Source organism: Pezoporus flaviventris, unplaced genomic scaffold (genome assembly GCF_033815535.1).
Source record: "Pezoporus flaviventris isolate CSIRO_AGI_PZ_B2104156 unplaced genomic scaffold, CSIRO_AGI_Pfla_v1 ptg000036l, whole genome shotgun sequence".
In the NCBI taxonomy this organism is placed as follows: domain Eukaryota; kingdom Metazoa; phylum Chordata; class Aves; order Psittaciformes; family Psittacidae; genus Pezoporus; species Pezoporus flaviventris.
This window is the reverse complement of record NW_026892584.1, coordinates 8,677,283-8,693,432: the sequence shown is the minus strand read 5'-3', so window position 1 is coordinate 8,693,432 and position 16,150 is coordinate 8,677,283. Positions and strand designations below refer to the sequence as shown.

Below are 16,150 nucleotides of genomic sequence, written 5' to 3'. Positions count from 1 at the left end.
TGCCTAAGTTTGAATAATACCGATTTTCATAGTTTGCTGAAGATTTTATAACTTGCAGCTGCATTTTTGTGTTTTTCTTCTTTCCTTAAATTACCATTAGTATCTCCAGTAGCCTACAGATTAGAAATATTGTCTACTTGGATCTCCTTAACTCAATGAATAAGTAGTGGGTAGTTCTTAAGACACCTGATTATATGGCTTTGCAGAAAGGTTTTACATAAAATATGTGTTAAGAACAATGTCAGCTACATATTGCTGGTATCAAAAGGTGTATCATTAGTCCAACTCCCAGGGCATCTGCTGTAACACTGTTTTTACTGAAGGTGAGGGGAAGTGAGAATCTCAGAACTAAGGATCATAAAATGAAATTATCCACAGGCAGTCTTGAAACAAATGAGAGGCAAAATTAAATTGGTACTGAAATTTCATTGTTTCTCTTCACAGAACTGAATGGCTTTGGGATAGAATTTCAGAGTACTCCACAAAGCAAGCTGTAATCCCTTAATGTAGTATTTAAGGTTTGAAATCCCACTGTTGGCCACGCAGAAACAGTTAAAAGCTTCAAAAGGCTGCCTGGGTATAGTCTGAAGTTTTACATTCAAGATGAATGTCAAGTTCTTGAGCTGTATTGATAATGTTAGCACATGAACGTGGAAGCCAATAAAACAATATTAGTTTCAATGCTTTTAGAGGTGGAGGAAAATCTAAGTTAGGATGTATAGATGAGCAGACCTCCTTTAAAGCACAAAAATATCTCCATGGACCATGTGTTATAGTTAAATGCTAATATATACCTCACCATTTCGTTGCCACCAGCGAGCAAATGCAATGACTTATTATGACACTGTTTTCTGAGGGTGTTGAAGCCATTGGTCATTCATACGACCTAAAACTAAATTGTCATGTCATGCTGTGCACAACTGCTGGTAAATTTGTCATTGAGGACAGACCTGAAAGCATTTAAAGGTTTTGATTTGTTCTGCAGTCTGAGACTGTCTGATATTCTATGGCTGCATTACTGGACCTGGTCATTTTATATCTGCATTCTTCTCTGGATGCTCAGAAATCCTAGATATGCCAGATAGCAGTATTTTTAGACTGATAGGTACAACACAATCCTGTGCCCATTTGATGACTTGAGTTAGAACTATGATTTTTTTTATTATGGACTTCAAAGCACTAAGATTTCAGAAACATTTTATAAGAGTTCCATAATTGCCTTAAAGACAGTTTAGTGAACCTATCTACAGAGATCATTAAAACCACATTAACAGTTCCAGTGGAAAATAGAATTTTAATGACTTTTACATTGGAGGTCTTATTTTTAAGTTTGCACAAAAAGCTACATACGGGGTTGGAATTTCAGTTCTCCAGCTGGTCCTGCGGGAGGACTTCCCTGCTGTAGTTTCTTTTGTTCCATCTGTTTTACAACCTGATGAAACATAAAATATGATATTTGAAAAACTTCAATCTGTAAACTTTCTCTGATGCAACATAAATGAATACAATTAAAGTTTGCAGTCATTATATAAAGTCTTCATTAATAGGTATACTACCGAGTTGAGATACTCACATTGTTTGCTATAATCCTGAATACAATATTATGTTTTACTACCATTAGTTTAGAATTCAGCTGGGACTCATATGAGAAATCAAGGTAAAGAACACTTCACAGCTGGGGACTGTAATGAGCTGTTACACATATGAGGATACAGAATAGGAAAAAAATTTCTGTTCTCATAAGTACCTGCTGAAACTCTTGTTTCTGAGCCTGAAGCTGGTCATGCTGCCTCTGTAGCTCTTCCTTCTGCTTCTGAAGATCTTCAGCCTTCTTTCTAAGTTCATCTTCCTGCTGAGAAATATGACTTTCAAATTCCTTCAGCTCATCCTCAGTGAAGAGCTGCTGCTGATCTAGTGTCTGCAACAAAATACATACAAATGTATTTAGCCAGAATGTTTATATATTTTTATTATCTTCCCACTGAACTTATTAGATGAATTGAACAGTTCACTAAACAACCGTCAGAATTTTCATGTAAATACTCAGGCATGACACCGTAAAGGGTTAGTACACTCACTTTAAGAAACAGCAAAATAGCCATTTGTCAGCTATTTTCTCATAAAAATTCTACTACAGATTTAGAGGTAGGAGAAAAAATTCCTCTTGCTTCCAGCTGAGCTCTCATCCTCCCTCATGATTCGTAACTGTTCATTTTCTGTTTGAAATGAGGGAAAGGCTCTTCTAGAATCCACAGGGTGGCGCAAGGCCTTTTCTGTTTGTGTGTACACCATAAAGAGTACATCTGCATTACATTACTCTGTTACATTTGTACACTGCATTTAGCTAAGATGCTTAACCACACACATACCAAAACAGAACTGAAAAAAGCAAAGGTCAGAGACATGCCATTTGGTTTCCTGGTTAGAGTGATGTAGTACCATATGCTGCACTAGGAACACATTACCTCCCAGCTATCTGGCTCCAAAAATTCTTTTTTCTCTGTAGCTCGCAGGAACTCTTCTAAAGTCACTAACCGGTCCTTGTTAATATCAACCTATTTAAAACAAAAAATTAAACTCAAGGTAAAGGATGGGTTTTGGTGGAGCTAATGTTTAATTTCATCATGCCAATATCTTAAAATATGACCGTTATACTTTTAAACTATCTCATTTTTAAGGGAGTGCCTGCCACTTCTGACAACTTCTCTCAAAAGGTTATATAACTTAACAATATAGGAGATAAAAAGTAAATCCTCATATTTTACTTCCAAATCCATTGGCTTTATTGGAAACATTATTTGTGGTCACAGCCCCAGTGCTAATAGTGGAATGCTTGATTTTTTTGATTAAAATGTGTTGTAGCTTTCTGGTAATAATTATGTAACTCTGAGTCAGAGTAACCTCCACATTTGGATGGGTGGTTTTGAAACATGAAAAAAACCCAACTGAATTGTGTCAAAATCCTTTAAGGGTAAGGGAGGAAATGCTTCCTTTTATGACTAACAGAAGACCAGGCTTGCTATGTTGCTCAAGGTTATGGAATATAGTTGAATACAGAAAAGATGTGAATGAAAAACACAGTGGTTCAAAATACCCTCTCTCCTTTCCTCTGTCTCCCAAGGTGAAAACCTGCCAGAACTATACACTGTCATAGGTGATACCTTGAGCTGTGAGACTTAGGAAGGGACAAAGGTGAGACAAGAAGACACTACTCTCTCACCTCAAACATAAATCTTACACGTTTGCCAAGTCAAAAGCACATTTACCATTTTCCCTGTTTGACACAAAATTCATAGGGAATTTCCACTGAATCTCAGCCTCTGCAAAAGATGGAGGCTACAGCACCATTTCTTCTCTGGAACTTCTTAAATAGAAACATCAGAATATGGGGACAGCGCTTAAGTATTGTAACTTTATGTGAATCACAGCAGAAACATCATTCAGTGTGACAGGATTATCCCTTTCTGCTGTACTTGGACAGCCCTTTGTGTTAGGAGGTCTGTATTTCTTGAACACAGAAGGAAATTAGCAGCTCTACTGAATATCAGTCCCCACCTCATTCATTACATGTTCTCTCATTCTCAGCCTTTCTTCTTCCATTTCAACCATGTCATCCTCTTCATTTTTGGGATCATAAACTTTTTCTAGCTGAAATTCAGAATTAGCAAATGTTAATTTGGGGAATGGGCTGCTCATTCAAATGAAAGAGTGTATTTGGAACAGTAGCATGAGAAGTTGCTAAAAACATTAGTTCACCATTTTTCCAATAGAGTGAGAGTGTATTTTAGCATAGCATTCAAGCAACAAGTAAGCCTTTCATTGCCAAGCATAAAGTTTTCAGTTAATTCATATGGTCTGTTGAAAGTTCAGTTGTAATCCAGTGCTGTGGAAGTTACAGTAAAATTGACCAGTCTGATCCAATATTTAACTCAAAGTAGGCAGAATTTTCACATGGTTTCTGGAAGAGGGATGAGTAGCTTTTTTACCAGAGCATACAGCTGACCCTGTAAGCATTCAGGACATCAGAAGACAAACTGAGTGCTTAGTTTAATGGTCCACTTCTTTTCTTGCACAATGTCTTTCTAGGGAGTTCATGCTTATTTGCTTCTACTTGGCTTTCTTAGTCATTTAGCTTTGCTTGCTTATCCATAGATAATTTAAAAGGTCCCAGAATATTTGTTTTTAAACGACAAAGCTGCAAAATGGTTAGACACATCTGTCAGAAATGACTGCCATAAATCTTCATGGAATTACAAGGGATAATGGCAAGGTACTGTTAAAAATCTGTATTTGCAAATTTAATTTTTTTAAAAATTTACAGTCACTTGAATTTATAAGTTAAAAGTTCCTATATTATGTATAGCACATTTCCTCCCTGGCTCATAAAATCTAGAAAAAATTGTAAGAGTAGGTATTGACAGCCATAGTACCAGATCTCTGAATGGGAAGTTCAGGTTTTTTTTCCTGGTATACTGAAATAGAACTTATGGAAAAATTAAGACCAAGGCCTTTTGTTTCGTCACTGATTCTGCAATTCCCATCACTAGAAATTTCAGTACTTCACTCTCATTTTCCTCTGGGAAGCAAAGTAATATTTGTATTTTCACACACCAAAAAGATAATGCTGAAACAATCTAAGAGCCTGTCCACTTCATCAGATGTGCTTCAAACTACCTAGATACAGAATATGTGAAATTTCTGCAGCCAGTTCCACATGGTGCTGCCTTTGAGCCATGATCACATGAGCGTGATCCTTTTTCTCTCATCAAGCCTTATGACTTGTTGATAAGCACTGAATGAGCACAGCTACCCAGCCTCAAAACCTCTACCAGGCTGCATCTAGCCAGAGCCTGAGCGCAGCTCTCTGCACTGCAATTTATACAGAAATAGCTATCCTGCAGATTAATTATAAAGTCTCAGACAATCCTGTGGCAGAGAAATACATGAGCACTAGATATTTGATGTCTGAGCCCTATGCTTCAAATACTTTATTTTCCCTGCTGATACATTTTTACACTTTTGCAGAAACATTAAGGATGCACAAAACTTGGCATGAATACTGTAATTTGTAGTACCAAGCCCCCAAATACACTTGGAAAAAATACAGACATTCCTGCTACCATTTATTGAAACAAGTTGTTTCTGAACTTCTTACCTCTTTAGTAAACAGAGCTTCTAATTCTTGCTCATCCAGGAAGCCATCGTTATTGACATCTAGAAAACAAAGTGTTGAAAATACAAGTTGAGTATCTACAGAAAGTAGTATGCGTAGTAGATCTCCATGAGTTAAGTATCAGCATACATATCTCATGTGGATTAAAACCTCATTTAACAAGATGCTGATTATATAGGTTGTTTTTTGTTTAGGTTTCATCAGGCACTGGCTGAACTCTATTGCCATTTTTGGCTGTCTGGACAAGTCTAGAGCCATCTCCCTACTTAGATTAGCAAACTGAAATAGGTCACAACAGAACTCCACAGACTGTAATTGCCAAAAAATATTGCTGAGGACAAGTTGTGGCAATTTAACAACTAAGTTTGTAAACATATTCAGGAGCAAAAAGAAAATCTGTAGGAAAAATTTGTTAACCAACAGCATGACTTTCCAAATAAAGAATTATGTGAAAATCTATGTGTTTGAGAAGAGATCACTGTAGAATGATTTTTCACGACAAATGCAGAGAGGAAAATACTTGATAATTAATGCACCTTTTATCCGACATTCTACTCTGAATATTGTTATACTACCTCTAAAATGGAAAGAGAATGACTACTTCAAATGAGTGTTATTATGCAATATTGTTAATTGCTTCAGTTTTACATGTACTAAGCTCCAAGGCAAAAGGCTATTTCAGCTATTTCTGTTTTGGTAAAATTAGCACAAAAAAGGTACCAAAAATTTTCAGAACAGTATCTTTCAAGATCTTTTACCAGAAAGAAGAAATAAGGTTCAATAAGTATAATACATATTTATATATTGTATAAACCAAGATAAAAGTTCAGACTCAAGCTAAAACACTTCTGTTAAATTATCATTTTTGGGATTAGTCAAATTCTCTGTACTATTCAGCTCTTCACAGCCCAGTGCCAGGCAGGATACTTTAGTATGAAGCCTTTAACAATGTCTGAATATAAGGTTACACATGTATATAATCACATTAAAAGCAAAATGCCCACTGAGATGCATCCTCATCTCTGCTACTATTTTATTGTTTATAGCTGCTCAGAAATATAGAAGCAGGACTGTGGTGCATTTTGGATTTTGTTTTATTAAGGGAATCTTGCCTCTGAAGAGGTTTGGCACTTCTGTGACTATTCCAAAGATAAGTGGAGTCTGGGACTTATCTTCAGGCATGATGAGACAGTGGGGTTGCCAGCTTTCCACGCCCCTATTTACTCCTAGTGCATAGTCTGTAAGCAGTTATAGATATGGACAGCCCTCTAACTTCTCATATTTCCATGAGGAATCATTCCTGCATTGGATGTATGATTTTATGTGTACTTAAACAAAACCCTGTTTTCAACTTTTAAACCCCATTTAAAATGTTGCATTAGATTTAGAAACAATAACATAATTATTTTCTCCTCTGTACTCCTCCGATTCATTCAAATTGCTCAAGGTATAAGACTTCACCCTAGCATAAAACAAGTTTGCCCTGAGCAAAAGTAAAAGAAAGTCACTTCACTCATTCATTAAGCTAAACTTCTTACCGTGTAATTTGAAAAATGTTTTTGGGTCAAATTCATTAGGATCCAGCCCATCTGCTTCTTCCCACACCTCTTTCAGCTGATCTTTGCTTCCCTAGATATTGGTTACAAATAAAAACTATTCAAAAGGTGATTAAGTGTAATTTTTCTGCATTACCTCTGAATTACAGTTTCTTTGAAAGTCTTTATTTTCTGATTAGTTGCAAACAGAATCACTAGAATTTTCCTTAATTCCCTTCTGGTCAGGTCTAATACTTTCAGTAGACAGAAAGGCCAGGAAAACAGGGAGTGTCGAGGAAATGCATATTCTGTGGAAAGGAACACCTATAATAATCAGTTATAGCCACACAGCCTCATGTAGAGTAAGAGCTGAAGGAAATGTATTTGCCTTCCCTAGAGGAAATGGTACTGTGATACAGTTCCTGGCAGGCCAGGAATACATGAAGGGAGCCCTACAGTTTTAGGTACCAATCTGGCTTCTTCCTCATGAGATCTTGCTTCTTTGTAAATAATAATTCTGTCAGCAAATAGAATAACTGTCAGAAAAATGGGGAGGTTTGTAATGCTGTCAGCATTGTTCCCACACTTTGCTCCCATGTCAGTGAGAAGAGGCAAATGCTCTTTTTATCTTTTTCCCTCTGGAAAGAAAAGTTTCCACCCAATCGTGTAAGAATACACTGTGGCCTTACAGGATGGTGAACTTTAGGGTGATCTCCATGTTTTTTCTTCATCTCCTCAAACTTGGATTCTTCTCGCTGCCTCTTTTCTTCATCGAGTGTTTTTAAATACTCTCTCCTCTCATGTTCTTTCATCATTTCGTATTTCTTAAACTCGTCATGGCGGGTCTTATCATAGTTTTCCAGGTCACTTGTAGCCTAAAAATACAGATACGTGTAGACATTTGATTATGCTACACGACTGTGTTAACACATGACATTAAAATCATTGACCCGTGGACAAGGCTGGCCATATTGCCATTCTCCTTTTAAAGGTGAGGTAACTAGTTGGGGGCTTCCTTTCATGTGACAGTGATGCAGAAACGGCGCTTCTCGCTTTATTATTTTCACAGAAATTAATCTGCAAGGGTTCAACTACTAGATGATTTCTGCAACTACACAGTACTGCAAGATGGCATCAAACTGTCCTTGCTCATCAGTTAAGAATAAATTAACTCAAGTAATTCCTATACTAATGAAGTGCAGCTTCAAATAGTTCCATTAACTCCTTGATTATTTCAGAAGAGGAACATTTGTAGCTTACCCTCCAGTTTAATGAAAAATGTGCCTTCATTAACAGTGGGAGTTAGTCTGTAGTAGCTTAATCATAGAATCGTAGACTAGTTAGGGTTGGAAAGGACCTTAAGATCATCTATTTCCAACACCCCTGCCACGGGCAGGGACACCTCCCACTAAACCCTGTCACCCAAGGCTCTGTCCAACCTGGCCTTGAACACCATCAGGGATCACGCATTCACAACTTCCTTGGGCAACCCATTCCAGTACCTCACAGATTAAATTAAAAAACAAAATAAAACAAGATTATATGGAGAGAGAGAGTGTGAGGGGAGAATTTCTGACAAGTACTTGCATACAGTTTAGAGATGCATCACTCAGACGGCTCAAGGTATTAAAAGGATGTATCTAGTAGTGCTTTTCAAAGTAACATGCTTATACCCAATATAGTCTCTCCATTATTTACATTTTAGTTTTCAGATTCACTGTATCTTTTCAAAACCAATTCCAAAGCAAAGACACCTCCCCTCCAAAATTCCCATTACATTCTGTCAAATCTTAGCTGAGAAATTAAAAGACAAAACAAAAATTATAATAAAAGAACTGCCCTGCTGAGGACATGCTCCTCCTAGCCATTCACAAGTTTCCCAGAAGTGATGCTCAGAGATGGCAATAAACATTAGATCTATATAAAAAAAACAAGTTTACAGAAAATTGAGATAAAATTTTCCAAGGGTAAAAAAAAAACCACAAAAATTAAAGAAAACTTGAAATACACCCTAAATTACAATTCATTTTGGAAACATAAAAACTGTCAAATTCTCATGTCAGACATATATTGTTCTCTAAAGCATATCTGAGATAAAAGTCTTTTTTTTTCCCTTGGAAAGTGTGTTTTTTCCAGCAGCTGGAAAAATGCCATGCCATGCTTAGCTTAACTGTATCCCCTTTATTTAACATACACTAAACCTCCCACACACATACACCTGTGAATGATATTGAATCTGCTAAATAGACACTGAAAGTCATGCCTAGCATGTGCAACTTCTAATGTTGGTATCTTAAATTCTACTCTGCTGTGGTTTTGCAGCTTGACATATATGTAATAGATATCAAAATTGAAATTGCCAGGTTAGGGATGATTATTTATATAATTCTGAGAGACAACTAAATAATTCAGAAACAGAAAGCAGCAAATATACTTGGGAAAAAGGTACCCCTATCGAAATCGTATTTAATTTAAGGGCACCCAGAAAGATGTAATTTATTCCTGAAGTGGTTTGTGCTGGCACATGAATGCAAGTCCTGTTAAGATGCCACCCCAAAATTTATGGGCGTAATATAGCACAATGAACATTAACAACAGTTTTCAAGTGTGCAATGGAGACAACTGACTTTTCTCTGGAAAAGAAAACTGCATGTCATTTATAAAGAAGTGGTATTTGTAAGAGGATTTGCTTTTATCACAGAAAAAAAAACCATAATAACTAATACCAGAAAACCCCACAGTAGTTTATATCTAGCACTCACAGCTTTGATCAACATATCTAAGTCTTTAGGCTCGAACGTGTCAGGATTCTGATGGTTCAGGTGCTCAAACTGTTTAAGAAGAGCCTGATGGTCTATGCCAGTGTCTGAAAGAACAAGATATAAATGTAAAACATTAAAATAAGTTTGAAATCAAGTGAGATCACGAAGTTAAAAACTTTCATATGGGTACTTGTGTCTTGTAAGTACCTGAGGCTCCCTGAGGACTGTTTTCAGTCTTCAGGACTTTTTCACTGTTGGAGGAAACAACAGCAACACTTCTAAAGTTGTTTTTCCTGAAGGATATCAACAAACTTGATAGCAATTTGCACTATATTCCTTCTGATTAAGGCTTGTATTTCAGCAAGGAAAAGTACAGTCAATTTCAGCATCACAAACCAAGAAAAACATTTTATTCTCTTTTATAGAAATGAGACAGTTGAATTTATGTGCCATTTCAAAGCTAACAACTTGCACCTTTTTCCTGAACTGGGAGAAGTCTGACTTTTCTATTGCTTGTACATTTTGCAAATGACACATACCTGACAAAAGATGTATGCACAACATATTGTAAAATTAAATCACATAAGCAGATATTCAAACTTTTATTTGTGCAAATTGAGAAATACAAAACAGTGGAGAATCAGGCTCTGGGTCTAGAAGCTGCAAATATTTCTGTCTTCCTTACAACAGGAACAATATCCACCAATATCCATTCACAATGTACTAACAACAAAGCATTTCTACAACAAGCTTTTCTAGCTGTTACCATGGCTTCTGACTACTAATGCTCGATAATCATGCTATCTTAAGCAGCATACAGTTGATGTGTTATGTATAACAATTTTGACAAGCTTTTACTAGATGGCTTAGCAAAGAATATTTTTTAAAAAGCCTGGTAAACACAATTTTGAACATGTTATTCTTTGGCAAACTGTCTTACACTCAGTACTGTGTCTCTATTATCAAAACAGCAAACACTGGCTTGGGCAGATTTCAACCATCATTCCTTCCTGGTGAGATCATAACTTCTGTTGAAATGTATGAGCCTCAGCCTGTTTTTGAAGCATTTTATAAGTGTAATAATAAACGTTAAAAATACAAAAACAAAACAAAAAAACCAGAACCCAAACTCATTTTCCTCTATTTCTTATTCTTATGGGAAAAGACAAAAAGACTCATTCCATTTGGTAGTATTTACTTGCCACATTACTGTATTATTTGAGACTCAACCCCTAACATTCTTCTGTCCTGTGCAGGTCAATCTAGTAGGATCTTGGTGAAAATGTTTAGAACCACGTCTGGATCAGGACAGAATATATGCAGAATATGATCTCAAATATATATATATATTTTAAGACCTTCTCCATCTGACAGGGAAGAGAACAGGGGTGTGTGTATGCTTTTTTTTCTCTCATTTTAGATGACCAAGATGTGAAGTGGTTAAGTGGTGTTACAGAGAAAAGATTAACAGAACAAATAAAAGGAAATCAGACAACTTTGCCTGCTATTACTACAAAATGCTTTTTTACACATTCCAAGATGTTGCCCAAGTATACAGATGCAGCTGTATTTTATTGATAATCTGGCCATACTTGCTGTATGCAACGTGAAGTACTCACTGGCAGGGCTGATTAACAACTTTACAAAACGCTGTCCTACTCCCAGTGTTTTCACATCTTAGCAGTCATCTGAATATTTTGAACTGCAATAATCTGTTCTTGCTCTTTCCCAAACATAAGATCTTACACTTATGTGTAACAGAACTGATCTGTTGGAGGCAATTATTTTTCAAAAGCACACTCCGTTACTTTCTCTTCATTTATGGAAGTAGAAAAGGCTAGAAGTAATCAGCTCACTCAACTATTAAAAAAATTCAAAATACACAAATTACTATGAACACAATCAGGTATCCTTAGCTGTTGTCAACTGTCTCACCGGGTGTCACCATATCAATGAACTGTTTGCCTGCAAGAGGAGCATGAGACCAGGCTCTTGGCAGCTCAAGAGCTGCCTGAGGAAGATGGAGTCTGGCAGATAGGTGAATGCACTGTCTCCTATGGAGGGGCTACCACAGGTATGCACTGCCTAGCTACCAGTGGACTGTACTCTCTGGACTAGAACTTTCACTAAAATAAAGCAAAGGACAGTAAGGTGATCTGATGCCCTCATCCAACTCTATATTATTATTCATTAATTACATGGTGGTAGCACCTGAACACTTCATTGGAAAGGTACTATGCTGCAAATAGCTTTTTTTCCCAAATTAATTTGATGCTTTCTTGACCCTAGTAACATCCACATAAACATGTATTTGTACATGCATACTTCGTCAGTCTACTTGCCACCTCTAAATTTGGCGTAGCAAAGAAGACAGATCATTATTCTTGGAGTATTTTAAATTGATAAATATCCTATTCAATTCAGTGAGATCCCCCCCAACCTGCAAATGTTTCTAATGATAAAATAATCTGCATAAACAAGTGAAGCCCTTTTTATTAGAGCTTCTTTGTGGGTAAAAAAAAAAAACAACACTGAACAACACTGTGGAAGCAAGATCATGCAGTCCATCATTAGGATCTTTGTTTACAAGTAACTAATTCTCTTCAAAAAGAGATCACTAATTAGAAATTTACAGAATTAGTTCTAAATGCAACCTTTAGGAATTCTTCAGTAATAAAAAAATGAAAAGGGATAACACTACTTACCACAAAACCACACAGCAATCATAATAATTAGAAACCTGCATACTTTATTAATTTTAAAAATTCCCTGAGTTTGTATGATTCCATTAGCAATTAGGAAAATGCTATGAAAGAAAAATTTCACTCCAAATGTTTTTGTTTATTTAAAAGCTTAAAACTGTCCCCCAAAAAAGAAAAAATATTCTTCTACCTTGAAAGGTTTAATGCTGTACAGTAACTACATGGTGGAAAGGGGGATTAAAAAGAGAAAAAGGAAAACTTTTGTGTTAACTGACTGTAAAAAAAAAAACCAACAACAAACCCAAATAATTCATTTTCTACCCCATAAAGACATGAAATGCTATGTCATGTTGTATTCTTAAACATAGTCCTACTATGTTCCTAGTTCTTAGTGAGTAATTTATAAATTGATGCACTACAAAAATAGCAGTTGAAAAAGGATTATAAGTATCTGAGAAATCCACTGCCGGAATCACGTTTAGCTATTTATAAAACACAGATGGCTCTTCTCCCCGGTTTCCTATAAAAATGGCTCTTTATTGGCACTAGACCAGCTCAGAAAGGACATTCACTTTCAGCTTACAGTGCTTTGTTGTCATAATGACAACTGATGGACTTTGGGCAGCTTTCCAATACAATCCCATCTGTTAACTTACCTAGTTAAATTTTGTATTCTTACCTTGAACAGAATCCATTTTAGCTTTAATTAACATTCTTAGTCTTGCCACCTCTTGTCTTTTGAGTTCATCCAGCCGTGTTCTCACATGGTGGCTTACTAAATCAAGCTCTCTGCTTAGTTTTCCACTCTGTCAAAAAACAAAAGTTATATATAAAAACTAGAAGAAAGTAGCCTTTATAATTCCCATTACACATGAGCTTCAAGACAGCAGACTAGCGGCAGTCTGGCAATACTGCAGACCATGCTGTAAGAACCTCAACATTTTTTCAAAGTGCATACTCAAACTTTTTAAGCCTATGGTTACAGAAACGTAGAGAAATCCTAAGAGAGAATTTCTGATTTTGCTCTTTCAAAGAGTAAAAGCATGATCTTGAAGCAGCAATATCTAATAATGTCTAAGTGAGAAATTTCTAGATCAAATGTTCTTAACTTAGTTCAAAAGAACTGTGAGATGCACACATAGTACTGTGTTCTTCATCCACTTGATGATGGCTGTAAGACTTGAGAGAAGGTACAAGCACAGCAACAGCTATCAATGTTTATTGCAAGAATATTTATCAGGATCTGGAAATTGATAGTAACTTTCAAGGGTTACACTAGATGTAGGACAGAAGGAGCCAAAAGCTGCTAATGGCAACATGAGGAATTAGGAGAAATGCGACAGGCAGGATCTTCTCTTTAAAGTCTATCACTTCATACTGTTTCCTATCCATCACTGGCTGAATTTCTAGTTCATAAAGGGGAATGGCATGTAAAACAGCCACCACCTAGAGCCAGGAACTAAAGCAGAAAAGACAAGAATGTGGTGACATTTTGGAGAGAGTACTTATGTGGATTTGCGCAAAAGAAAGGACAGCAGCGGAGAAAGACAGAGGTCTATTTTCTTCCTATATACATACTGTCTAAGTCTGAGAAGGCAGATACACCTCTGTGTTCGAAACAGTGTTCCAAATTATTTAGCAGGAAACAGGAAGTGAGAGCCATGCTTGCAGCTGTTTTGATGTACATGAAGACTCACCTACATGCATGAATTCTGAAACAAGCTTTTTAGTAGACAGGCAGAAGGCAGAAACTATGCATCAAGTATACATTGTTAGAGGTTTTTTACGCTATGGGATACCCCTGACCAAAAACAAAGTTCTAGTAAAGGTTAAATACCTAAATAAATTAAAGTGAGAGGAAATTTAAGCCCACAAAAATTGAGAAGAGTATAAAAAAAGTAAGAAAGAATACAACATATGTGGCTCTTGGTTATGTATTTAAGTAACCTTAAGTCTTTATTTTTATTTTTTTTATTGTACCTACCTTTATTTCCTCTATGTCAGCAGTCTGAAGTTTCTCCCTGAAATGCTTATCTGTTTCCAAGACATCTATTACTTGCCTGAGATATTCATCATAATAAAGTCCTGTATCCTTAAAAAAAAAAAAGTAAAATAAAAAAATATACCACCAAACATTTCATTTTGTTTAAATACAACAATTAAACTAAAACCTAAATCTCAGTAACTCAGGCATTATACTTTCTCACATACCTTCTTTTCTTCTGATTTGCATCACTGTCCTATAACAACTTCTATTTACAATTCACTTGTTTCAGTAACTGACAAGGCAGAGGAGAAAAGTATTTAGGAACCCATGTAATACACAAGCATCTGTCATGCTAATATAGTATTTTGTTTGGGTTTTAAACAGTGCAATTCATGTTTTATTTAAAACAACGAAACCGGAATCACTAAGTGGAATTTCCTAAGCTACCAGTCAATCGCTTTAAAGAAGTCTCTGTGGAACAATAAGCGGTTCTTCCTATTGTTAGCTGGGGAATTCCTTCCATATGCCATCTCACCTTTAGCAGCTCATGGGGAAAAGAAAAAAAATAATAAATTTAAATGGAACCTCATCATAGTAGATGGCAGACTGTATGACAATACTGGCTAGTATTAGTTTCCTTCCTGCAAGTAACTCCAGTGAAGAAAACTTAAATTTCAGGGAGTTTGCTATAGCCAGATTACTAACAATTAGAAAAAAACACTTAACTAGATAAATTTCATTACACTTACTGGATTTTCTACCTTCTCTCCTTCTACGTGGCCTTCTCCTTTGACCTTTGTCTTATCTATGTCTATAGGTACAGCATCCAGTGCCATCAGAAGATATGTCATCAGCAAAATACACTGTTGGGGCAGAACAGATAGCCACTTCATCTGAAATGAGACCAAGTCACAAAAAAATAACAAATGATGTTATCATACTGTACTGATTAGAATTTTTTTATGTTCCTGTGTAGATACCTGTAATACCCCACTTCTCACATGTCCTACTGCTCTCCAGGAACACTAAAAATCAAAGAATTAAATACACCACTAATTTTTAAAGGCTATTTTTCCACAAGCACGTTATCTTGCAGCTGTATAGCAAACCTAAGTTGTACTGAAACCAGTGAGAGGCTTTTAACATGTTGAGGTACTATCAATGGCTCCACAGAACAGGTAGGAACACTCAATGGTCATACACTTTTTTAGGATGGCTAAGTCTTGGATAACTAATAATGACATTCCTACTCTGATGGTGTCTTTGCTGAAGATACTGTCAAACTCCTAAAGATAATCATGGACACTGAATCAGATCTTCATGTAGCAATGCCAGTAGTTTTTGTTTCAACAATGGAGTAGTTTGTCTAATTTGCACCTAGGACCCCTCCAAAATTTATTAGCAAGAAAAGTATTCTACAATCCCTGTTATATCCATATATTCCAAGTTGAGAGATTCTTAAAAAATTAGTTCATTCTACCTGAAATTGTGTCTGGGGCTTTATTAAGCCAGTCTCCCCTAGACTTTCTTTGGTGATTATATGGGGCTAACTGACACATAATTTGATGAGCACAGAGCGCTCTGAAACTTCTTGATCTCTGTCTTCTCTCCCATTATCAAACTTGGTTGAAAATAGCTCAATTCATGTAGAAAATGGTAAGACCGATTTAAACAGTGTGAGAGCAGGAAATCCAGCTAAAAAAGTAATGATGGTAATCCAGCACCTGACAGCAGTCAGGCTCTTGGGACAATTCAGCCTATGACAGTCTACGGTCTCTGAATATTCTGTAAAAAGCGTAAGCAAACTCCAATGTTACATTATCAGTACAAATCACCTCCTGGAAAGTAAAAGTTGCCAGTCAAATACTGTCTAAAATTAGCTTAGATATGTCAGAGAAAAAGATACAGTATTTAAGAAATGTGCAATGAAATCTAAATTATGCCTCCTACAAGAATTTCTGTATAAGTGCTTTAACTAGTCTTGCAAGATT

General features: G+C 36.2%; 1 protein-coding gene across 3 annotated transcripts in view; it reads right to left on the bottom strand.

The window, feature by feature from the left end:
• Positions 1-16,150, bottom strand: part of NUCB2 (nucleobindin 2) — a 31,575-nt gene that overhangs the window by 4,322 nt on the left and 11,103 nt on the right. For 2 of the 3 annotated variants that reach the window (XM_061463002.1, XM_061463003.1), the window contains exons 2-12: positions 14,909-15,052; positions 14,157-14,264; positions 12,852-12,978; positions 9,471-9,574; positions 7,398-7,583; positions 6,712-6,802; positions 5,156-5,214; positions 3,556-3,648; positions 2,466-2,555; positions 1,748-1,918; positions 1,351-1,432 (exon numbers count right to left, since the gene is read on the bottom strand). In XM_061463002.1, coding sequence (XP_061318986.1) covers positions 1,351-1,432; positions 1,748-1,918; positions 2,466-2,555; positions 3,556-3,648; positions 5,156-5,214; positions 6,712-6,802; positions 7,398-7,583; positions 9,471-9,574; positions 12,852-12,978; positions 14,157-14,264; positions 14,909-15,052 — 1,255 coding nt within the window. Of the gene's footprint in view, positions 1-1,342; positions 1,433-1,747; positions 1,919-2,465; positions 2,556-3,555; positions 3,649-5,155; positions 5,215-6,711; positions 6,803-7,397; positions 7,584-9,470; positions 9,575-12,851; positions 12,979-14,156; positions 14,265-14,908; positions 15,053-16,150 lie in introns of those variants that run through there. The other variant, XM_061463004.1, reaches the window with a different exon arrangement.